The following is a 25342-nucleotide window of genomic DNA, read 5'->3' as shown; positions in this document are numbered from 1 at the left end:
ATTTCAATATCTCTAAAATCACATAATCATAACAATCAACTTTTATTAAAACCATTGTTTTTCTTGATGTATTTTTCCCCCTAGTTTTACCAGAATTTTCACTTGAAGATGGTGAAGATGTAACCGAAGACACTAAAAGTACGAGCAAAAGAAAACCCGCACCTTTATTATTTTCACCGTGTTGATGGTAGAGATCAGTTTGAAAAGGCACCGAACCAAATTCTATTTTAGTTATGATAATAAAAGTCTCAAATTGACTACCGTTAAATATTTAGAACCCTGTTCAATACTTTGGTATTTTCTTTTACATGTGGTAATGATATCATGTTCCACGCGAAGTTGTATTTGTTCTATGAACGCAACAAAGGTAAAAATGCTATTAAAAATAAGCAACTCGATGGCAATTTCTCAGCTTAGATAGATGTGTTTTCGTCTTTTAGCAAGGAATTTTTTCAATCAAAGATTGTTCTGCATCAGTAAGATGAATATGCAAAGAACTCAACCTCTCCATCCAACAAAAGGGGAACTGCCTATGCAGTATGGCTGTTTTGAAAGTACAACTGGCGGTCAAACAACATTTCATTTAATATTTTATTTCTATGGTTTTTTCTTCGACAAGTAAAAAGAACATATTTTCGTACTGATTTTTGATGGACTATTAATTAGATTAGATTAACTGTCCAAACTGTTATCGTTTCTGATAATTATGTTTTTTTCTATATTTCAGTAACATCAAGTTTTACTTACCGGAATCTCTTCTGGAAGATGTAGCAGGAGCCACTAAGACTGCGATAAACACGAAAGGCCAAACCTTTACCATCAACATCGTGCAAGCTTTGAAAGTCAGTTTCAAATGCTGTGAACAAGCTAAAGTGCGTTTTGCTTATGCCATTAAGTGTAGCATAACATGGCCATATTTGGAGCTTTCGTCATTGCTTTGGAATTTTCCTTTAGGTTTTCCCACAAGCTGTCTTTGTTGTTGTTAAAACAGCTCGAGGTAGAATTGTTTTGAAGAAAGAGCAAGGCTTTAAGAAAGTAAAAATTTCATATCTCGCAAAAAAAGATATGGCTTTTCAGTAGCAATGATTACGGGTCTAAAATGATGATAGTAATTTAACTAAAAAAGAAGAAAACGATAAACTAACGATAGCACCGACAGACTACACCGTGCACAACTGTTTCTTAAAAATATTTACGAATTCCTACATCCCGTACAACTTGCCAGAGGTTTTAACTGAAGGTGCATCAGTAGCTACTAAAACTGCGCTAGCAGGAAAAACTAAAACTTCGTCATCAACGTTATACCAGCCTTGAAACCCAAACTGAAATAAAGTAAGCTTGTCCTGCTCACTCTAAATAAATTGCTTAAATAGTTTATCAACTATCCTCACAATATGAGAAAAAGGTAGAGATGATGCGCATAGCCCGCTTTTGCACACCTTCAAACTCGTTGGAGAGGTACGTGCGGACATCGTCACGCAAGAAGGGACATGCATACTCCGTGGTCAGACGAATGCAAGTGCATAAAAACTGAACTAACTCACGGGTACCAAGACCGCGTTTAAGATGAGATAAACTATGTGGTGTTACATTTCAAATCATTGGAGATGTTGACGCCTACTATTTTGGCACTGGAAACTATATCAATAGCCATGCTGTTAACAACAACTGGATCGAATAAAGTAGCTGAAAGTAGAGTTGTTAGTTTTAAAGTTTATTCGCAGTTCCTTGCATTTCGTCTCGTTCAGTTGAAACTTTCCACGGACTCACGGTTTGCTAGGAGGTCAACAGCGGCTTGAAATTATTGTCTTGATTCTTACTTATCGTCTCCGAAATAGTGACATCATCGACATACTTCCAGAGATCGGTGCCAGGAAAATCTAGCTCGTTGAACATTATGACAAACAGCCACGGCCCCTGTTTTGTACTTTGTACCATTATGTAAAGATCTATCCAATAAAATTGCGCATGGCAGCCACAAACTCAGCCATCTACTCCCAACACGTTCCCAGCAGATGTACAACCTTAGATCTGGTCGCATCTTTACCGCACCCGTGTGCAAGTCTAACAGATTTAGAGACAGTTTTGTTATGAGCCACTGTATATAATATATATATCTATATATTTTTTTAACATTCGTCTTATTGTATTGTACATTTTCATGTAATTCAGTCATTTGACTGCAAAGTGTTTTTAATAATAAACGATGCAACGAGGAAAAAACCCGAGGCCTAAGTAATGACTACGGCCAATCAGAAAGGAAAATACCTTTAAGAGCCAATAAGAACTCAAAGTAAAACCGACCGAACGGTCTGGAGCGCGGGAAAACGCGAGCGACCAAGTGGTTATTTGTTTTGGTTTTTCCTTAGAGACTAGCGCGAGATTTCTGGGCCACTTAAAGTAAAAACAGAGGAGACTCAGAATGAAAATTTCTCTCCGAATAAGTGGTGAACAATTTATTCAAAAGGACAGTTTTTCTCTTTTAACAAAGAAGAAGCATTATTTACATCGCTAACTTTTTTAATCTATCTGAGGCCTTCATGTTTAGTTAAACTTAGTCCGTGACGTTTTTCCTTCGTTCTTGTTTTTCTTGTTGCGTAACGTCTCGGTACATATACACGAAGTACAGTTTAGTCACATGTTTTTTGGACCGTAGCTACTAACACGTGTTCTTATGGACGAGCTCTTGCGGCTGCATCTCTTCCTTTTTTTGTTTGGTTCGCACAAAATGTGCGTAGGATTTCGATTAACGCTTGTTTTTAGGTATTCATCTGTTTATTCGTCCTTTTGTTTGTTTTCTTTCCCAGTTTTTCACCGTCAGGTAACCGATTTCTCGTGACATGTTCATACTATCAATTGTGATGGTCGAAAATTAAAGGAATATTACGGATAACGCGTCGAAGTTTTGTGCTATCCCCAACATAGTGAAAAAATTTTCCGTCTTACCAAGAGTAATTCGTTGAAGACAGTCCCTCTACCCGAATTTATTGAGGAATGATCGCTTCGAGTGCAATTGATGGTATAGGTGGAGTGGATCACAGGATTGTGGATCGAGGAATAGACCAAGTTGATTCAGGTTTTTAGATAAATCAAATGGACCCTGGAATGAGCCTGTCGGTTAAAGCCAACCAAGATTTTCCCCTGGACATTGGAGTCACAGCCTTTCCACTGCCGTCTGCTGATCTTAATCCACCATCAGCACTAGAAGCATTTGGATACTCGCTACGCCAGGACCCCCTGCCAAATACACAAATCGATTTCAGTGAAGTTTTGCGGCAAAAGGGTATAAGTGAACAACATCGACTGGCGAACTCGTGGAACAAAGTTGCTAGATACGTCGCTGCCGAAACGCAACAACTGCGTACTTGTCTTTACACAAATTGGGACCCCTCATCCGCCCAGAAAATGGTAGAGAGTTTAACCCTTGCCTGGAATTCCTTCGAAGCTATTCATGCATAGTACGTTCCAGGAATTAATGAAAGGAAACGTCTTCACGAAGTAGGAGCAAGATTCGAGTCCCTCAAAGAAACAATGACAATGCTGATCGAAGAATGTGAAAAGAAAATGCAGTCAGATCGAGAAACACAAAAGCACGAAGATGAAATCTCTATAAAGAGTGGAAAAACACACCGGAGTTCTGTGTCTTCAAAGGCCTCTTCATCATCTAGATAGGAAAAGTTACGTACAGCTCTGTTAGCCAAGAAGAAGCTGAAGCTCGCGAAGCGAAGAGCTGAAGAGGAGGCCGAGTTAGCCAGACAAAATGCAAAAACTGAACTGAGGCGTTTAGAAGATGAGGCAACTTTAGCCGAGCTAGATTGGAAAATCGAAAGGGATTACGATGAAGGAACTGGTCTACTGGGCGGAAATAATGAGGTTCCTCCAAATTATGGAACTGATAAGCTTCCATTCCAACACAGCCGTAAACCTGCTCTTGAAGAGTCGGAGCCAAGTAGACTGGACATCTCTAAGAGGCCATGTAAGACAATGCCAGATGTTGCACCAGTAGATTACTCCACCCCCTTCGACAAGGTACCAGTGCATGTTTCCCCCATGCGCGAAAATAAGGAAGACCGGCTACCAGTTACCAACTTCCGTCTCTCTTGCCATGAAGACCTAAACTCCTTTGAGTGCAAGCCTAAGGCTGTTCCAGTTACTAAAGAAGAGGAGAATACCCCTAAAGATCATGTAGCAGTTATGTGGAAGGTGCAACTCCTAAATGGTATTGTCCCGACTCAATTTAGTGGTAATCCAGCTGAATTTCCCTTCTTTAGGGAGCAGACCCGCACACATCTTGAAAGTGAGCTGCTGAATGACGCCCAAAGAGTTGAGTACTTACCAAAATTCTTGAAAGGTGAAGCGCTCAAAGTAATCCAAAGAAACCGAGGCTGCTCCTATGATGATCTCATGAAGACTTTAGAGGAGCGTTTTGGTCAACCCATCCAGGTGTCTCAGGCCTGCATTGAGGACCTCGTTTCTGGCCTTAGGCTCACCTATGGTGACAGTGTGAGTATGCAAAACTTTGCTGAGGAGTTGAACACCGCATTAAAAATCCTGAGGGGTGATGTTGAGCGAGAAGCTAGTGCAGCTACCAATCTGAGAAGGATTGTAAACAGACTCCCAAATGACCTGATCACAAAATGGCAGACTCAAAACTATGAGATAGTCAGCAGAGGTAGAACTGCCCGATTGCAGGACATCGCAGACTTCGTCAAAAGGCAGGCCTCAATCCGAAACGACCCGGTATTTGGATCCCAGCGGCAAAGACGAGAAAACAAAGAGGAAAACAGGAATGCCCCGAGAAGCAAAGGGGCACTACTGCTGCCTGCAAAGAATACCACAATCTCATCCACACAAGCCGAGAATCAATTCAGAAAAAAACCCTTAGCCACCTGCTCCATCTGTAAGTCTGGATCTCATCGTTTGCAGCACTGTCCGATCATTTCGCAGTGCGATCGCGTGGCTGTGAGGCGTCAGTACGCAGCATCGTATGGATTTTGCTTTAATTGCGGCTGTCCCAAACCTAATCACAGTGGTTCCGCCTGCCCAGAGCCCCCAGCTTGTACCAAGTGCACTGGTCATCATCTAACATTACTGCATAAGGAGAATGACAGTGGCCGTCGCTTCAGGACAAGAGATCAGAAAGGAGATGTTGTGAATAATAATGCCAACCAACAAGTGCCTCCTGCTGCTACACCTCCCCTACAACCACAGGGTTCAAGACAAGAAATAGAACCTCCAGCGGGCAACAAACATCAGTCCTCCGTAAGTTCAAATTGCATAAGCACCGAAAGGGCTCAAGTCTTGCTAAACGTGCTACCAGTAACTGTCACCACAGAGAATGGTGCTTCCCTTTCTACCTATGGGTTTTTGGACAACGGCTGTACTGACACTCTCATTGATAGTGAACTTGCTGATCAGCTTAATCTGGAAGGACCTTTAGAACAAATTAGTATCAAGACGATAAGGAACAAAGAGGAACTGATAGGAAGTAAATGTGTGTCATTCACCCTAAGTCCTGTGGAAGGGTGTAGCCGTGATATAGATGTCAATGAAGCCTATGTCCTCCCAGATCTCAATCAGTCGGAACAAATTTTGCCAGAGAAAGTAGATTTTAAGGACTATCCCCACTTGCAAGATCTGACCTTTCCAGAGGTTGACATGAAACGAGTATCAATAATTGTGGGCAACAATGTACCCGCAGCACACTTGAAAAATGAGGTCAGGTTTCCACTAGACGAAAATGGCCCCCATGGTTATCGATCTCCACTCGGTTGGAGTATCGCAGGGCCCCTAAACAGTAGCCGGAGAAAGCAAGCGTCTGTTAACTTTCTGTCAGTCGGCACTCAGCATGAAGACCCAATTGAACGTTTCTGGAAGATCGAAGACTACGGAGCAACGAGGACAGGCGACAAACCACTGTCTATTGAAGATAAGCGAGCTTTGAAGATTCTAGAGGATACCACCACATTCGTAAATGGGCATTACGAAGTTGGCCTTTTGTGGAGGGAAGATGAGCCATGGCTGCCAAACAACTACACCCTAGCCAAAAGGAGACTGGAACTCCTTTGGCGACGCCTCACAAAACCTGAAAATCGGGAGCTTGCTGCCAAGTACCGCGAGGTCATGAATGAGTATATCTCTAAAGGCTACGCCCAAAAACTATCTCGTGAACAAGCAGCTATGGAGACTTCATACACCTAGTACCTGCCTCATCACCCAATAATCAATCTCAACAAACCTGGAAAGCTTCGCATCGTTTTCGATGCCGCAGCTGAGTTTCAGGGCACATCCCTAAACAAGAATCTCTTCCAAGGCCCAGACATGACCAACAGCCTCATTGGAGTGCTGCTGCGCTTTCGGCAAGGAAAGGTTGGGCTGGCCACTGATGTGGAAGCTATGTTCCACCAAGTAAGGGTGCGAAAACAAGACCAAGATGCTCTACGTTTCTTATGGTGGACTGATGATTACGGACAGCCCCCAGACGTTTATGTCATGGAAGTGCACATATTCGGTGCTACCTCCTCTCCTTGCGTTGCAAACTCTGTCTTGAGGAGAACAGCTGCTGACAATGCTGAAAGGTTTGAGAAGGGAGTCACTGCCATTGTTGAGAAGAATTTTTATGTCGATTATGCCTTACCGTCATTCAAAGACGAGAACTTGGCAGCCAGAGCAGCATCCAGCTTGGCAGAAATGTTAGGAAGTGGTGGATTTCGCTTGACAAAGTTCATGTCAAATAGCAAAGACACCTTGTCCAAAATACCTGCTGAAAGAAGAGCCAAACCAGAACTGAATCTTGACCTGGATGAATTACCAGTGGAAAGAGCCCTTGGAGTACGTTGGTTTGTTGAGACAGATCAGCTAGGCTTTGAAATTAAAACTGTAACTCGCCCCGAGACAAAGCGTGGGATCCTATCCACCGTCTGTTCTCTGTATGACCCCCTTGGCTTTGCTGCACCTGTAGCCCTCACGGCAAAAGCGCTGATACAAGATGTATGGAAGGCTAAGCTAGATTGGGATCAACCACTAAATGAACACTTCGTAAGTAGATGGAGATCTTGGACGACACAGCTGCAGTCCTTGTCAGAATTGCGCATCCCGCGTTGTTACTTTCCCCCTAGATTTGATGCGCTGAGGTGTAAACTACAGCTACACATCTCCGATGCTTCGGAAGTTGGGTATGGAGCAGCTGCATACTTGAGAATTCAGGATCCTAACGGCCCCGTCCACTGTTCATTCGTGATGGGCAAGGCAAGAAATGCTCCTATTAAGTTCACGAGCATCCCAAGACTTGAACTACAAGCAGCTGTCCTGGCTACACGCCTAAATAAGATGCTGAGAGAAGAGCTAGATTTGTGCATTCGAGAAACCAAGTACTGGACCGACAGTGAAATAGTGCTCCACTACTTAAGAAATGAGAAGCGCCGATTCCAAACCTATGTCGCCAATCGCGTAGAAGAAATCAGAGAAAACTCAAAACCCGATGACTGGAATCATGTACCGGGTACCTTAAATCCAGCTGATGATGTCTCACGTGGGCTGAACCCTTCACAGCTGAGCTCAAATCACCGTTGGTTACGAGGGCAGGAATTCCTCTGGCAGTCAGAATCTGTCTGGCCCAATGCAGAGCTGAAGGAGGTTCCAGATGAAGTATTGGAGCTGAAAAAGGTCACCCACGTTAACCTTACCGACATAAGCACCGATCTCCGTACTAAACAACCAGAACCGCTTTCTGAGAACTCTTCAGCTGTTATATCCCAGTGTATCATCCATCGGATACTAAGTGGCTGCTCCGATTGGAATCGACTCAGACGTCAAGTGGCTTGGCTTACTCGCTTCGTTCACTTCCTTTCCAATCGGGAGACTGTTCAGAAGGGCCACCTTGCCTTAGAGGACTATAATGCTGCTGCCGTAGTCATCGCAAGACTTGTCCAACGTTCAGCTTATTCCTAAGAAGTTAAAGACCTGAGGGCCAGAGGTGAAGTTAAGTCATCCAGTAACATTGTCAGCCTGAATCCAGTGCTTGATGACCACGGTATTCTGAGAGTCAAAGGGCGCGTGACATCACCGCCAGTCGCTGACGCTGCTAGGATCCAGGTGATTCTGCCACGAAATCACCCAGTAACAGCCATGATTGTCCGCCATATCCACGAATCGATCGGCCACCTTGGCCGCGAGCACCTGATAGCAAAGGTACGCGAGAAGTATTGGATCCCTCAGATTAGAGTTTTGGCTCGATCCATCCTCGCACGATGTATCCTGTGCAAGAGGTTAAAAGCGGAGCCGATGACTCAGCAAATGGCTCCTCTCCCGAACAGTCGTATGATGGCCTATCAACCTCCATTTTCGTACTCAGGCATGGACCTATTTGGACCCCTATATGTAAAGCACGGAAGAGGAACAACTAAACGCTGGTGCTGTCTGTTTACCTGCTTAAATACTCGTGCGGTCCACCTTGAATTGGTTCAGTCGATGAGTACGGACGACTTCCTACTGTGTTTACGAAGATTCATAAACCGTCGCGGTGAAGGGCTTGAACTAAGATGCGACCGAGGCTCAAATTTCGTCGGAGCTGAAAGGGAACTCAGAGAAGCGCTTAAGTCGTGGAACCAATAACAGATTGATCGGGAATTGCTGTAGAGAGGTTGCAAATGGGTCTTTCAGCCCCCTACCGCTTCTAGCATGTCGGGGATCTGGGAGCGGATGGTGCGCAGTACCAAGACCGTTCTAAAGGCAATAGTCGGGACTCAAGTAGTGACAGAACCAGTTCTTGAAACTCTCTTCACGGAAGTCGAACGAGTGCTGAATGGCCGAGCACTCACTGCCAACTCAGATGACCCAAACGGCTTGCAGCCGCTCACTCCTGCGCATTTTCTGATGCAAAGAAAGTCCATCTGCCTACCTCCAGGCGCGTTCGAGAAGGCTGATGACTACCGGAGGAAATGGAAGCAAGTCCAATTCCTGGCAGACCTGTTTTGGAAGCGATGGGTACGGGAATACATGCCAACCCTGCAAATTCGAGGAAAATGGCGCAAAGCCCTGCCCAATTTAAAACCAAATGCTCTGGTCCTACTGGTTGATGAAAACGCACCAAGAGGGCATTGGAGTCTTGGACGGGTCTTGGAGACCTACCCTGGGGCCGATGGAATGGCACGCACAGCGAAAGTCAAATCGAAAGACTCCGTGTTCATACGCCCGATTCAGAAGCTGTGCCTACTGGAAAATGATTTTGAGAAGACCTAAACTTGAGCTGAACCAGGAGTTTTGGGCGATCGTCCAACCGAATCGTCCTAAGGCGGGCGGAATGTTTAGTTAAACTTAGTCCGTGACGTTTTTCCTTTTTTCTTGTTTTTCTTGTTGCGTTACGTTTCGGTACATATACACGAAGTACAGTTTGGTCACATGTTTTTTTGGACCGTAGCTACTAACACGTGTTCTTATGGACGAGCTCTTGCGGCTGCAAACTCTTCCTTTTTTTGTTTGGTTCGCACAAAATGTGAGTAGGATTTCGATTAACGCTTGTTTTTAGGTATTCATTTGTTTATTCGTCCTTTTGTTTGTTTTCTTTCCCAGTTTTTCACCGTCAGGTAACCGATTTCTCGTGACATGTTCATACTATCAATTGTGATGGTCGAAAATTAAAGGAATATTACGGATAACGCGTCGAAGTTTTGTGCTATCCCCAACACTTCAAGGTCTTTTGCACACCACTTAGCGAAATTACAAACGTTTTATACGCTTATGAACTGTACCTGTAGTATGCCGTCATTTCAATGTTTCCTTCTTCCCTATTGATGATGTCCAAAGCTGGCATATTTCTCGTTAATTCTGGTCCAGCTTCGAGCCTCCTTTTATGCGCTGAGAATCGTGGAACCCGACATCTTGAACAAGCCGATCTCAAGCCTTGACGAAAACTTTCAATAAATACGAAATACAACAAAGGGTTAAAAGCGCTGTTGTTACAAATTAGCCAGTAACTGAAAGCAAATAAAAACGGGTATTGCATTACAGTTGCTCCAAACGTAGGACCAGCGTTTCCAAATTCGAAGATTATGAGAAAAACAAAAGCTGGTGCCATTGAAACAAAAAAGACAACTACAACTGATATCATTAAAATAGTGACCTTTCGTGCTGTACGAATAACAAGCTCCTTTTGATTGCTGCACATCTCACCAGGAATGTTTCTTCTCCAAATTCGATAAGAAATTGCTGAGTAAAGCGTAGTCAATGCGATAAATGAGCAGATTATAGAAGCTATCGACAAGTACAAATCCCAAGAGCCTCGATTTCCTACCTCTTCACATCTTGGCCACACATTACCGTCGTAGTATAATAATTGTGTGTCAGACACACTTGCTATAGGTAATGAAAGTGAAATCAACCACATGACAGGAACTGATATTTTTACCAGCCATTTTGATGACAGCTTGTAAGATAGTGGTCGAGTGACAGCAAGATATCGATCAATTGCGATAGCAACTAGGTTTGAAAGAGAACAAAAAAGTGTAACGGAGTTTCCGTATTCCACCATTTTACAAGTGACGCTTCCCATAACACCGCCAAACCATTTGCCTTCGAGAAAAATTCTTTTGATTAAATTTAGTGTCATGAGTACAGTGGTTAAAATATCACAAACAGCCAAGTTCCTTATGAGATAGTTGGTTGATGTTTTTATGGACTGTTGCTTGGCTATGATGCAAATCACAAGGGAGTTGCCTATCACAGACATCAGGAAGCTGAATAATGTGGCTGTGGCAAAAATCACTCTTGTTGGTAAACTGAATTGGAAATCTGATGAGAAATGAGAGGAAATTCCTGCATTTTTCTGTGAATCCATAAGGGGAAATGCAAGTTCATTTCTAGCATCAACGGGAGAGGCACATCGGTATACTCGACGTAGAGTCCATTTATTTTGATCCTATCTATTTAGACTACTTAATCAGTTATGCATAGTAATTTTCCGTGTAAGTTTTCCTTCAAAATTAAAAAAAAATGTCGTTGTAACTTTGATGCCCAATCCTCAATTAAAATATTTTCAAAAAAAAATCATACCTTATGGCGCTTACTCACCAAAATATTTTTATAGAAAAGAAAGGTTTTTTCCCATTTCCTGGGGTAAAATGCAATTAATGGGACTCACAGGAAATTACATTTTCCCCCGTTCTGTTATGTAAATATTGAAGAAATAGAATACTAGCAGTCTATCACTTATTACTACTCATAAAACTTTAACAAACGGGAGTGAATAACTAATTGGGCGCTTGCCTTCCTCTAGATGAACAGCGTGTCCAGAATAGTTTTCGCTGAAAAGCTGAAGTAAGTCGCTGATGAGATATTCGGGATACTTAAAGCTCAAGTCCTGTAAACTATGAACTTCATACGTCTTTGACTTATTAATAGAAAAAATCATTATTTTGCGATAAGAAATTTTAACGCTGCAGGACCGGTTGGAATCATTCGTTTCTGATGAAAACTCATGCAACATAATCGCTTTTAACGGTGACGTTCTACCCAAAATGTTCACCCTTTAAACGAAGCCACATTACAGGTTTCTATGGAATTGGATGCAAGTCAGTCTGCCTCCCCGTATTTCTTTTTCGCTGTTCCTATATCTGTCTACCGCAATAGAACAAGGGAAAACTTACTTTTCTGTAGATTTGTATCGTTGAGACTTGATAAATTATCCTCGGCGGCCTCTGCAGATGTCACCCACACGTAGCAAACGAGAACTGGGCAAACAACATGACACCAAAGCTTATATGTCAGCATATTGCCTCAGTCTACCGGGAGAATAAGAACTCAAATGAACAGAGCAATGCCGTTTTGTGTATGATTTGTACTTCTGATGAACTAAATAGTGGTCTGCTTTTGACTTAATTTCATTTATTTACATTTCTGGGATAACAAAGACTTAGATAACAAAGAGAACTAGATTTTATCGGTTTTCTTATAATTGCAGTCTTGAATATTAATGCTTTTACGAAAGAAAATTTTTGTAGATACTCTGGCTAGTCTGATTATCACTAAGTCAAATGGATTTAAGTTTTGATTTTGATCCATTTGTGAAAAGTTAAAAGGTTCTCTTATGAACCTCACAACAGTTATTTAAACTAAGAAAGACGTCCATCATTATGTCGACATTCAATTGTCACTCAGCTGGTGATGAATGAGCCAAAAATTTAAATTTTCAAACACTATCAAGGGCGCCGATCAAATTTTCAAAGTTCTCTACATAATTTAAAACTGATCGAATAAATGTAAGATAAATATGGCTGCATTGTCCTAATTGGAGGTACTGTGGTGTCAGCGTCGGAAAGGCATATCATTTTAAAATTTTTCTGAGTGAAATGGTCATTACATTAGTATTTATAAAATCCGTTTCAAAACTGCAATCAGTTTGATCAACAAAGACGCTCTTAATTCACTTTGACTAGAAATGATGTACAAACTGAGAGATTTTGGTAGCATAGGTTAAGAAAAGACACTTTTTGACAGTTTATTGACCTTTAACAGATCGTGTTCCAGGAATCGATTTAAAACTCCTCCGCTATTCTAGAACAAAAACTACAATTTATCACGTTCGTGAGTTACAAGTCTGACTGCCGAGGCACTGCGAAATAAAAAAGGTACGTCCACCGTGTCACTGATCTTGTTTTGCAGCAAATGGCTTGAACCCGGGGGTAACATGTGAAGGTGTAGTCTGATCGTCCGGGTGAGTGTAGTCTTGAGAAGGACTGTTGTCGGTGGTAGTGACTGACGTTTCGATTTATAAGATCAATTGTTCCGACTGCCAAGCCTCCTTCATCGGTGAGACTGGCAGAAACCTCACAACAAGACTGACTGAACACAGACGGGCGACGAGGAAAGGTGATGGCAGCAATCACATTGCTGAACAGCATCGACTTACCAACCACAACATTGACTGGGACTCTGCGCAATGCCTAACCTACAACACTGACTATTTTCAACGACTGACTCGGGAAAGCTGGTTTATTAAATTAGAACAGACTCCCCTAAACAGATGTCAACAACTACCCGCTCCATGAAAACGACTCATTCAAGACATAAACATCACAAACGACCGAAAAAGGACGACCTAACTTTACTGACAGATCGAAACAGACCAATCACCACCAACTTACGTCACTTGAGTCTTAAAGCCAATAACATCACGGCAAAACCAACCGATCATTTCACACAAACTGAAATAAGAACATTGTACTGACAATAACTATTCACTTGACTCTGATGATGACTTCCGCACAGGTTGTCGAAACGTCAGTCACTACCACCGACAACAGTCCTTCTCAGGACTACACTCACCCGGACGATCAGACTACACCTTCACATGATCTTGTTTTGTTTTACTATATGCAAAATACATCACACAAATGCAAAACAACTGTCTTCTCAGTTATACTCAAATGAACAAACATTTTACTTTTGATCGACTGATTTTCGTAAACCAAAGTATCATGGACAGTACGATGGTGGTTGCGTAACTTTAGGAGCTTTTTCGCAGAAAAATTCATGTTAAGGAACAAATTTGCAGAAGAGCAATTAATCAATTTGTTGTTGGATCGAAAGACGAGCTCCCGTAAAAACTGACAGAAAAATGACAGTTTGGTCCTTATTTATCTATTTAGAGCAGTTTGATATGGATCAGTCTGTGAAATCAATCAAGCATTCAAATAATCATGCGCTAATAAATATTTCTTCAAATTTCTGCTTAAATCTCCAACAGGGCGCCTTTGAGGGAAGGATTTCATGTCTTTTATTATGAATTTGTCAGAGGAACTTAACCATCTAAGCAATCTATCTCTAGTACATATACCTTTCTGGAGTAGTTCATTATTCTCAACTAAACAAAAAAATGTCCATACAGATAGAGCATTAAAATAATGTGCAAGAAACGATAGACGACTTTAATTATATACTACATAAGGTAAACTGGGGATCGCAGGCGTATGAAATTGAGCTAACCAATTAAGCTAACCGCCTCCCGGTTAGCTCAATTGGTTAGAGCGCTGGACTGTTGTGCGGGAGGTCGAGGTCGATGGTTCGAGCCCCGGCCGGACCAACACTCACGGTCTTAAAATAACTGAGGAGACTGCGCTACCTTTCTTTAATATCAAGAAATGAATAGACATTCTAGTCTTCTCGGATAAGGACGAATAAACCGTAGGTCCCGTCTCCTGCGTCTATTAAAGAGTTAATTTGGTTAGGCAGGGGACGTTAAAAAACCGGTCAGCGGTCGTCATGGCGGCTGGTTGTAAGTTTTCCCTCTCTCCTGTTTTTACCGCTTTTTTAGTTTGTTTCTTAGCCTGTGATAGTTTTACTTTCCTCAAAATACGACTATCTCATCCCAAGACTCGTCTGCATCTTGTTGGAGGCGTCATAGACTTGGAGACGACTCGAAACTTCTTTGTTGCATTGACATCGCGAGTCCGCCATCTTGGAACATGTGCGAAGGGATATTTTGGTACAGACCTGACTCGATATCCCAATTCTGTTTCTACATTTAATATCTCAAGATTGGTACAATGTGGAGACATCGAAATAAACCCTGGACCAGAACAGTCATTATCTCCGGGATTATCCACAACTCGCAAAAAACCTCTTTGGAAGTGCCCTTGTGATGTATGTACGAAGCCTGTTCGCTCCAATCAGAAAGGGATTCTCTGCGATGGTTGTAACAAATGGTTCCACCTAAAGTGCATTACCATGGATCTACAGGCTTATATTGACTTGGGGTCTTCTGATGAGCAGTGGTTCTGTGACAAAAATTGTGGGTGGCCTTTTAACTTCACTGATTCATTCTTTGAGTCGTCCTTCTCAACTGGGCAGAATGTAAGCTTAAGCTCTGAGGTCTCTGTGGAATCTTCCCCTCACTCTGCTAATGGCTTCTCCAAGTGCTTATTATTAAATACGAGGAGTATTCGAAACAAGATCAACGACCTAAATGCTTTGTTATTAATGGACTCCTTTGACATTGTTGCCTTGACGGAGACTTGGTTAGACAATGAATTTGATGACCGTGATCTACATCTTGAGGGTTATAGTATCCTTCGTCGGGATAGACGTGGTAGGCGTGGTGGAGGAGTGTTGCTCGCAACTAAATCACACCTGCCATGTGTACGGAGATACGATCTTGAGGTAAATGCGGAGATGCTAGCCTGTGAATTAAAGACCAGTAATACACGATGTCTATTATTTGCAGTTTTTTACAGACCACCAGACGCTGAAGAGACGTTCTTGGATGAATTCAGGAGATTTCTCAATAAAGCTTCTGGTACAGGAATCGCTGATTTAATTATCACTGGCGATTTTAATTTTCCCTGTGTCGATTGGTCTACTGGATCACCAACTATTTTAGACAATTTGACTGAAACTTTTTGTGAAATCCTGGATGACCATTTTCTCACCCAAACAAACCCATATATCACTCGTCCCAGTGCCACTAATACCTTATCATCTGGTAACATCTTAGACCTTGTGTTGACGAATCATGAATCACTCATCGAAGGAACTACTGTGCACCCAAATGGATTTGATTCAGATCATTTCCCAGTCTGTTTCGCGATCAAGAAAAAGTTCAACAGGCCGAAAAACAGTCAAAGATTAGTTTACCGATATGATAAAGCTGACATTGATGGTCTAAGAAATACATTCTCTCACATTTTATGGGATTCCTACATATCCTGTGAGGATATTGACTCAGGCACGGCGAATTTCCAAGATCTTGTTCTCGCGGCAGTCAATCAACATGTACCAAAGATGAAGCTTAGACGCAAGCCAAGACCTCCATGGATAGATAAAGAGGTCTTAAAGTTAGTGAGGAAAAAGAAAGTCTTGTGGAAGCGTTTAAGGGCCAATGCTTCTCTTGAGGTGACAACAAAGTTTAAACTTCTTAGGAAACAGACCAAACGTCTTATCTCCTTTAAGTATTTCCAGTACTTAAAGTCTCTATCGGATAAGCTGAAGACTAATCCAAGGAAGTTTTGGTCTTTTCATTCTCTTAAGTCCAAGAGCAAGAGACTGCCAGAAGTAATAACTTACTCTGGCAAAGCCAGGTCTGCAAAAGATCCTGTGGAAAAAGCTTCCCTGTTCAATGAATTCTTCAGCTCCGTTTTCTCTACAAAAACATCAAACTCTGGCAGCTCTCATGTTGATGTGATTAATCCTAACTTATTGATGGATGTATTCACTTCGTACAGTGAAGTTAAGAATATCCTCTGCAACTTGGACATTAATAAAGCAACTGGAGTAGACGGCATTCCTGCGAGGATATTGAGGGAATGTGCAGAGGAGCTATCTTACCCATTGGTTCTACTGTTTAACTTGTCGTTCAGGTGTGGGAGAGTTCCTTCTTCATGGAAAAGAGCTAATGTCACTCCTGTGTTTAAATCAGATGCTAAAGATGTGGTAGAGAATTATCGATCTATATCCCTGTTATCGATTCCAAGTAAATGCCCAGAGAAGATTGTATATAATGCCATATATTCTCATGTGGCCCCTTACCTGACAGATTGGCAACATGGTTTCATAAGGGGTCGCTCGTGTGCTACCCAGCTGGTATTAACACACCATCAGTGGACAAAGGCCTTGGATGATGGACTACAGGTGGATGTCGTGTTCTTGGATTTTTCTAAGGCATTTGACAGAGTATCACATGATATACTTCTTCTGAAGTTGTGTAATTTCGGCATCTCTGGTAGCCTACTAAGATGGTGCGAGGATTACTTGACCCACAGAGAGCAAAGGGTTGTTATTGAAGGACAGAGTTCTACCTGGTCTGTTATCCCATCTGGTGTACCACAGGGCTCCCTACTAGGGCCATTATTTTTTGTAATTTTCATTAGTGACTTGCCGGATGTGGTTATGCCTGGAAACACAATCGCACTGTACGCAGATGATTGTAAAACATCAAGACTGATAAACTGTACATCAGACCAACATGATTTTCAATCTGACCTGAATAATCTACACATCTGGAGTCAGCGAAATCTAATGGATTTTAATGTAAAGAAATGCAAATTGATGCGTATCACGAAAAAAAGTATGCCTTTTCGTTCTGACCTTAAGCTGAATGAGAACTCTCTGGAAGAAACATCTGAATTCTGTGATCTTGGATTAGTTACTAGTAACAAGTTGTCCTGGAATGCTCATGTTGATAAGATATCAAGCAAGGCTAACAAGATTCTTGGCCTTATTAAAAGGACATGCAAGGGTCTGAAAGATGTTAACATGTTAAGAAGGTTGTACTGTGCTTTGGTAAGGTCCCAATTGGAATACTGTACTATTGTCTGGTCACCCTTCACGGCTAGAAACATTAATAAATTGGAAAGGATTCAGCGAAGAGCCACCAAGTTTATTCTAAAAACTGATGATGATTACAACACTCGTAAAGAAAAACTGAACCTGTTATCTCTAGAGGACAGACGCTTCTTTTTTGACGTGCTATTTTTTTATAGAGTTCTTAATGGGTATATTAATATAGATATATCCTCTTATATCCAATTTTATTCAAATTCGGAAAGATACTCGTTGAGGGGTAAGGACGATCTTAAATTGAAAAAGAACTACGCGAGGACTGATACTTTTAGGTTTTGCTATTTTAATAGGATTGTCCACATGTGGAATGGGCTGCCACTATCGGTCCGTCAGGCTCCAAGTGTTTCTTGTTTTAAAAGGGGTGTAAGGGATTATTTGACTGCAAGATTTGATTGATTTTAGTTTGGATTTGTTTTTTTGTTAAAGGTAGTCTGCCGTGCATGGGGATTTATCTCTTTTGCGGACCATCCTTATGGCACCTTTCTTTTTACTCTTTTGTATTATTATCTATTAATGTAAGTAAGTAAGTAAGTAAGTAAGTTATATGTGTCATTAAATTGTAATAAATAAATAAATAAATAAATAAAACCCCCTCACGAGATTACTGTGATGTGGTCTGGCCTGTTTACTGGGAATTGGGGGTGAACAGAATAATATTAGACCTTGACGGAAGCTTTCGATAAAAAGGAAATACAAACACGGGTTACAAGCACTGCTGTTTACGACTAACCAGAAACTAATGGCAGCGAAAATCGGGTTTTCTATCATTATTGACATAGAAGATGAATTAAAGTCGAATACTTGCGCAAGCATAGTCACAAAAATTGGTGCCCATGAAAGAAAAAACACGGTTACAATAGATATCATTGAAATAGTGACCTTCCGTGCTATTCGAATAGCAAGTGCTTGCTGATTTCTGGACACTTTACCAGGAATACTTCTTCTCCAAAGACGATAACAAATTACAGAATAAAGTGCAATTAAAGTGATCAGCGAGATGACCAAAACTACTAATGACAAGCACAATGCAAAACGACTTTTTGCACGTATTGCTTCATCGTTCCCAACTTGTATTGCCATCTCTAGCGATAGCAAACATGAACTCAACCATACGAGAGGAATCCCTGTTTTTACTAGTCGGTTTGATGAGACTTTGTATGTCAATGGTCTAGTGACGGCCAGAAATCGATCGATGGCGATGGCAAACAACAGTGTTGAAAATTGAGGAATAAAGTAATATAGAAACTCCTAACATAAATATCTTATTAGTAAGATTTCCCAGATAAGATGCATATGCTTCATCTCCACTGCAAAGGTTTACAATCAGTGAGGGAGCCTGAATCATAGTAATCAAAACATCACTTATAGCTAAACTCACTATTAGACAGTTGGTGGATGTTCTCATAGTTTGATTTTTGATTACGATATAGATCACCAGAGAGTTTCCAATCATAGACACCAGGAAGGTTACACGCGAGGTGAAAGTGAAAACCACTTTTGTAGGGAGGCTTAATTGTGAACCTGTGGATAAGAACAATTTTTTTCCCCAATAAACACTATTTCTTTGTAAAACTGAGTGATATGTGATGCCTAATGACAATCTAGACGAGAAAAAATGATTAACTTTTCACTTGCTGAGGCGATTAAATTTTATGTTTCGAAGGTTTCCTATTATTAATAGAATTCACAACTGTCTGTGATTAATTCCTTTAAGAAAAAGTCTTCGCTAAAAGGTTTCGTATGTTATATCATGTATAAAAACGGCAATTAGTAGCTTGTCATTTTTTTCACTTTTTAATTAAAGAATTTTTTTGTATATTTGAGAGTGGAGTTAAGGAAAAACTGTGCTGGAGCGTCATTTGATCCTCAGAACTCAGTTGCTGGTTATCATAAAAAAAACCACAGGATGTTCAGAGATAAAGATATTTGAGATGTCTCCCACAAAGTCTAAATTAGTTTTAGCGACCAGTGTTTCCCTTAGTGTTACAAAGGAAGAATAAGAAGCGAAGAAGACCGTGACCGAATCGCTACAAAAATCAAATAAAAATGCAATACTTGTTTCCGTATGATTTGTGCCGTCTGCCACTGACTTCCACACGCTGTACGCTAAAATCATCCAAGCAAGACCTGATAACATCATTTGGGTGTTTCGCGAAGAGATCGAAACTTGAAAAGATAGCTCGTTTAGATAGTTCTGGATATCTCGCGGTGAGGGACTGTTTTCTTCACTGTAAGAATAGAATCGCTTGGGTGCATTGTTGGAAAACAGATTGTGATTGGTTAGCTGAAGATTTCATAACCTTTTGAGGCGTTTTATATGTAAAATAATGATTATGGTAATGAAGTTTATGAGTTTTAATTAAAGTAGTTCCTTCTTCCTGCTAGGCAAATATTTCTCAATAATTAATTTCGCCATGAAATCAAAACTTTTTCTTTCATGATTAGGAAAGATGGAGTTCGTGTGATTAAACCAATCTACTGGTGTTCCTTTAGGTTTCTTTAGCTCTGCTGTCACTCATTGGGCATCATTACGAGCTCTGGTAAGTCTAGATCAAGATAACAACGCTACATCAAACTCAAATGGTGCCGATCCATCAATAGCAATAAAAATATGTGCAGACCCGAGAGATGAATATTGTAATAGCTTTAACGGAAAATATTCCAGGATCTTACCTCACGTAGTAAATTTCAAATTTACAACGAGAATAAATGTCATTCTGCTTGGTAGTTTTCGTACAATGACATCGAAAAAATAGAGTACATTACTCCTTTACATATTCTTCAACTTACTTTTGACTCATTTTCACTGACTCTTTTCTATTGCAGAGTAGTAACCATTTTTTTCGCTTTGTATTTCAACATTGAATTATAAGCAGAATATACATTAGGTTACTACCATATAATCACCGTAACGATTACAGAAGCTGACGTTTCGAGCGTTAGCCCTTCGTCGGAGCGAAGGTTCGCTTCGACGGCGGGCTAACGCTCGAAACGTCAGCTTTTGTAATCGTTATGGTGGCCAATTTACCATTTCAACTTTGTTGATATATCCAAATTATTTCGTTACTCCCACCGACGCAGCCCCAAACAGTTTCTTTCGAAACTATCAGCCTTTACCATATAATCATGTCTGCAAGGATTAAAAAAAGATCCATTTAGCATGAAGCTAGTAACTGAACAAAACAGCCCCTGAAATCTAATAAATTTTCCATTGACAGTCACGACAACCCTTGGTACACATTTATACAAATATTCCCGCTGTGTTCTGACAACTGAGAAGCACTCATGACCATTTTCGTAGTTCCCATGTCATTAATTACGGATAATGTCTTTTTTTTTTTTTAGAATTTGAAAGACATAAAAATAATTCAACCTAAAGTTGAGCAAAAAAAGGCAATAACTGTTAGACTGAAAATCTGATTTGAAGAGACTGTTTTGTCAAATACTGCTCGGCGCAAAGAATAATCGAAAAACTCTAATAAAAATATCATGCCGAGTTTTCATCAGTGGTATGAATATTTCAGAGGAATCGCACCTGCCTTGTTGGAACGTTGCTCAGTGACTCTGGTGACGCTTAAAATGTTTCTAGGGTTGTGAGTGAAAATTGCCACTGCTTCTAGATAGACTACGAACAGCTCTTGTCATGTGTTAACCAAAGTAAACGTTATTCGAGTCATTAAAAATCGACAAAAAATACTTTTCGTATTCTAAATTCAATATCATGATGGGTATCCCATAACGACCATAGTGATGACGATGGTGTTAATGATTTTTTTTCTCGACGTGTCTCTGATAAATTGCCGTCGGTAAAACCCTTTGATAACACTGAGACACCAGCATTTAAATCATCTTACTGCCTGATCTCAATGTGCTGTGCGTGTGCGTGTGCGTGTGCGTGTGCGTCATTTGGAGAAGGAAATGATTAAAACATGAGTTCAATATAAGCAAATGGCCCTATACAAACTTTATCGACACTCCCTAAAGAGGGTTTTTCGGTGAGAATGATCTAAAAATTACAAAATTACAGTACTAAAAAGTATAATAGAAAAATTAAGGAAGCTAAAATGTTGATAAATGTTCGCCAAAGTTACAACTAAGAGCGATGAGAAAGGAAAGCATCAAGTAATTTGGCTCTAAGTTTACGCTTAAAATCACGAGAAGAATTACAGAGCTTGAGGGTATTATCTAAACTGTTCCATAGACTTACTGTACGATAAAAGAAAGTCCTTTGTCCAGATTTAGTTCTATACAAGGGTATATGCAGAAGTTGGGAGCTTCTGGTCGTGCGACCACTTATCTCAACACGTTTTAGAAACTTCGAGGAGAGATTAGTAGGAGCGGAGCTGGTCATACATTTAAAAGCAAGTACGCCGTCACGGAGATATAGCTGAGATTTAATACGTAGCCAGTGCAGTTCTCTCAGAAGCGGAGTCACGTGGTCAAATTTTCTGAGATCACAGATAATCCGGGCTGCAAAATTCTAGACCGCTTGTAGCTTGAGAAGGTTAGTGGCCCTTTATGGTTTCTCCACTCAGTATTTTCATTTCCTGTTATATATTTAACTTGATCACTAGGGAACAGAATTCTAATCATCTGGCTGTTGTAGGTATCTCACAAACATGTGTGCTAAAGCTCGCTATTTAATTTAATTACCGTTCTTAGCGCGCATCTAGCACGCCTCGATGCGTTTACAATGAGCAAATTAAGAGCGACTTGAGCAAATTAAGAGCGACTTTCTGTAAATAGCACGGATAGGTGTGCAAGACGGAAAAATCGAAATCTCCCAAACTTTGTCACATTAAAGCCTTTATGAAACTATTTTATAAAATGTAAGATTCAGTTTCGTGCGATTGATATTTTCTAAAAAAATTATTTTTTTTAATTTCACCTCCGAGAGGGCTTAAACCACCGAAAAATGTGCTTCGCATCCTCGCGTGGTGAAAAGAAACGGAATCAAATACCATGACTACCGCGATATAAGATGATTTTATGACCCTTCCTTTGTATGAAAACGTTGTTGTAATTTAAAAAGATTCCAATCTGAGTTTTTAATTTTTTTAAAAATTACCCTCTAAAACAGTTTCATCGCGACTATCAGTTTTTCCATTTTTCAACGGCAAAAAACCCTTTCTGGTACATGGCTTTCGTTGTGCAAATGCTATCCCAGAGAAAGAGCAATCCTTTTTCTTACAATTTATGAAATAAAATTTTGGGGCAATTCAAACGGCAAGTTTTGAGAACTGAAAACATCAACGGTACTTGCGTGAAATTTACAACTTTTGAACTTGCGGTTGCAATGACGAATACAAGCAGTAGAAGAGTGAAGTTGGACAGCAGTTTAAATACTTCGAGAACTCGATCCTTTTCCACTAGTTCAAAAACTAAACAAACGATTATGACTTCGTAGTGGCAATTATCTGAAAGGAAAAGCATTTTTGTCGCGCGAAATTGAGCTGTAAACCAAAGCAGACTAAGACATTCCCCAGTAAATCCCGTAATCGCTAAAAAAAAAAAAAAAGAAAAGAAAAGGTGTGTAAGGTTGTCGAAAAAAGAAAAACCAACAAAATCAATCTTGGGACAGGAGCCGATCTCTTGTTGGGAATTAAAATAGTGACGCTGATTCATCTTAACGCAACCCTCGTGCGAACAAGAAAACATAGCGCTAAGGTCTCGGTCCTTTTCCTTCTCATGGGTTTTGGCTTATCCACCGTTTGAGGTTCTTCTGTGAAGTCCCGTGAGGAAAACTGGCACTCAAAGCTTAGTGGCTGTGAATAATCTGATACTAAAAGACCAAATGAAAATGTAATAAAATGACCCAAGTTTCGCCTCCGCAAATGGATAGTGTTTTTTTTGGGTTGTTGTTTTTGTTGTTTAGGGTTAATTCACACGAAGGATAAGTAATAGGTGGTAAACTAGACTGTAGAGCATGAGTATAACTTCAATAAGAGAAAAAGAGTTTCTTTTCTTGTCCACTGTTTTTCTTTTCTTTTAAAGAAATTTCATGCCGTGGACACAGCGTGACGGCAGCATAGAACCGTGTACTCACTGACATTTTTAAAGCGTCACTATTCTTTGGAAAATCACTTATTGTATGGGCAATGTGAGTTTCTACCGGTCAGAGAAAGTCATATGGACAAAGTCAAAGTATTATACCATGATAAACTACTTTGTGAGGCGAACAACCAGCCATCCTGGAGGCTCCGTCAAGTCGGTGCCCGGTAGAAAGGCAACGAGGTTTAGTGATTCCCAGCGACAGTACTTAGACGCGAAATTTAAAGTAGGGCAAGCAACAGGAGTGAAACTTCATCCAATGGATGTTGCACGTGACATGCGTTACGCGCGAAACCAGGAAGGGGAAAAATTGTTCACAATAAGTGAATTTCTGACCGAACTGAAAATTCCGTCATACTTTCAAGAAGAGCCTCTAAACTCGGGCATTCTCATTCGGACGATCCAAAATCTGATCAAGACGAAGATATTATGGCCGCTGAAGAGGAAATCGCGTAGGAATTAGAAAATATTCGCGCAGCTGTGTTAGAGGAGGTGGGGCTAAGGCACCCAATTGTTTTCTACACTTTCAATTTATGTGACACGCACAAGGCAGGTAAGCTGCGAAAGCTAAGCGTTTCCATGCTGCATTCCATTTGCAAACATTTTGACACTGAGGTGATGAACAGCAAAGGACGGCGCAAAGCTCCTTACTTGTCCCTACTTGGAGAACGTCTGGTAGCATGCAGTTGTAGTAACAGTTAGGGTCTATACCGACTAATTAAATGAACATACCGATATCAACATTCTTTGATCTTACGTTTGGAAGCAAAAAACTTATAATTGGCTTGGAAATACGGCTTAATGAGGGAAATCAGGACTTTTATCAACAGTGTATATTCTGACTAAAGTATCGAACATTTTGCCTGATGCCAAAATTGTAGCTACCAGGCCGGCAAAATCCTTCAGATCCTAGGCTGTCTGGTTTTTAACTATAAATATTTTGTATTTCATGACGGAGGCTTAAGGTTTTCTTCCCGGGTAATAAGCACCTGATGGGAGGGAGGTTTGGGATTTGGTGAGATGGAAGAATTCTCGTTTTTCTTTTTTTTATTCCCAACAGGAGATCGGCTCCTGTCCCAAGATTGAATTTGTTTCTTTGTTTCTTTTTCTTTTTCGAAAAGCCTACATAGCTTATTATGGGATTTACCTGGGAATCTTTTTGTCTGCTTTGGACCCAAGTCCAAGCCCAAGCCTAAGACCATAATCCCTCAGCTAAACTAAATTGCCAGACATCCTCTTTGACTAGACCCAAGTAAGGGGGTGGGGGTGGGGGTGGGGTTTTAGGCTTTCTCTGACCGGCACAAACTCATATTGCCCATGCAATAAGTGATTTTCCAAAGAATAGTGACGCTTTAAAAATGTTGAGTACACGGGTCTATGCTGCCGTCAAGCTGTGTCCACGGCATAGAATTTCTCTAAAAGAAAAGAAAAACAGTGGACAAGAAAAAGAAACTCTTTTTCTCTTATTGAAGTTAGACTCATGCTCTACCGTCTAGTTTACCACCTATTACTTATCCTTCGTATGAATTAACCCTAAACAACAAAAGCAACAACCAAAAAAAAAAAAAAAACACTATCTATTTGCGGAGCCGAAACTTGTGTCATTTTAGTACATTTTCATTTGGTCTTTTAGTTCCAGATTATTCACAGCCGCTCAGCTTTGAGTGCCAGTTTTCCTCAGGAATATGTCAATCGCAAGAAACTGAATCTTGCATTTTCTAAAATATTTTCATAAGGGCTTTAATATGACAAAGTTTGGGAGATTTCGATTTTTCCATCTTGCACACCTATCTGTGGTATTTACAGAAAGTCGCTCTTAAATATGAATTGACTATTTACAATCATCTGATACAATTTAAAGTTATAATATCACTAATATAGATAGAATATAATGAAATAATTAAGTAATATAATATAAATCTATGCAGTATATACATATATAAAATTGTCATTGATAATG

The 25342-nt window shown here is 40.6% G+C and overlaps 2 protein-coding genes and 1 pseudogene across 5 annotated transcripts; 1 reads left to right on the top strand and 2 right to left on the bottom strand.

Annotated features, from left to right (window-relative positions):
* Positions 1-1547: 1547 nt before the first annotated feature.
* Positions 1548-21142, bottom strand: LOC111326014 (substance-K receptor-like). 4 transcript variants are annotated; one of them, XM_088735666.1, is made up of 6 exons: positions 20867-21142; positions 20360-20461; positions 19387-19877; positions 11643-11777; positions 9750-10788; positions 2442-3237 (listed from the first exon to the last, which is right to left on the bottom strand). In XM_088735666.1, the coding sequence occupies exons 4-6, from the start codon at positions 11764-11766 to the stop codon at positions 3090-3092; spliced, it is 1311 nt and encodes a 436-aa protein (XP_088591792.1). In that variant the 5' UTR covers positions 11767-11777; positions 19387-19877; positions 20360-20461; positions 20867-21142; the 3' UTR covers positions 2442-3089. The 4 variants fall into 4 exon arrangements, with proteins under 4 accessions (XP_088591794.1, XP_088591792.1, XP_088591791.1 ...); XM_088735668.1 differs by lacking the exons at positions 2442-3237; positions 20867-21142 and adding an exon at positions 1548-2064 and having other exon boundaries at positions 20360-20765; XM_088735665.1 differs by having other exon boundaries at positions 19387-20461.
* On the top strand, positions 14257-17687 carry LOC148722200 (uncharacterized). Its single transcript, XM_088737013.1, has 2 exons — positions 14257-17271; positions 17622-17687. Exons 1-2 carry the CDS (start codon positions 14257-14259, stop codon positions 17685-17687), a joined length of 3081 nt encoding a protein of 1026 aa, XP_088593139.1.
* Positions 17348-19471, bottom strand: LOC148722199 (neuropeptide FF receptor 1-like; annotated as a pseudogene).
* Positions 21143-25342: the final 4200 nt, after the last annotated feature.

This window comes from Stylophora pistillata, chromosome 10 (genome assembly GCF_964205215.1).
Source record: "Stylophora pistillata chromosome 10, jaStyPist1.2, whole genome shotgun sequence".
NCBI classification, from domain to species: Eukaryota; Metazoa; Cnidaria; class Anthozoa; order Scleractinia; family Pocilloporidae; genus Stylophora; species Stylophora pistillata.
Note: the sequence above shows the minus strand (reverse complement) of the source record. Positions and strands in the feature narration are given on the sequence as shown.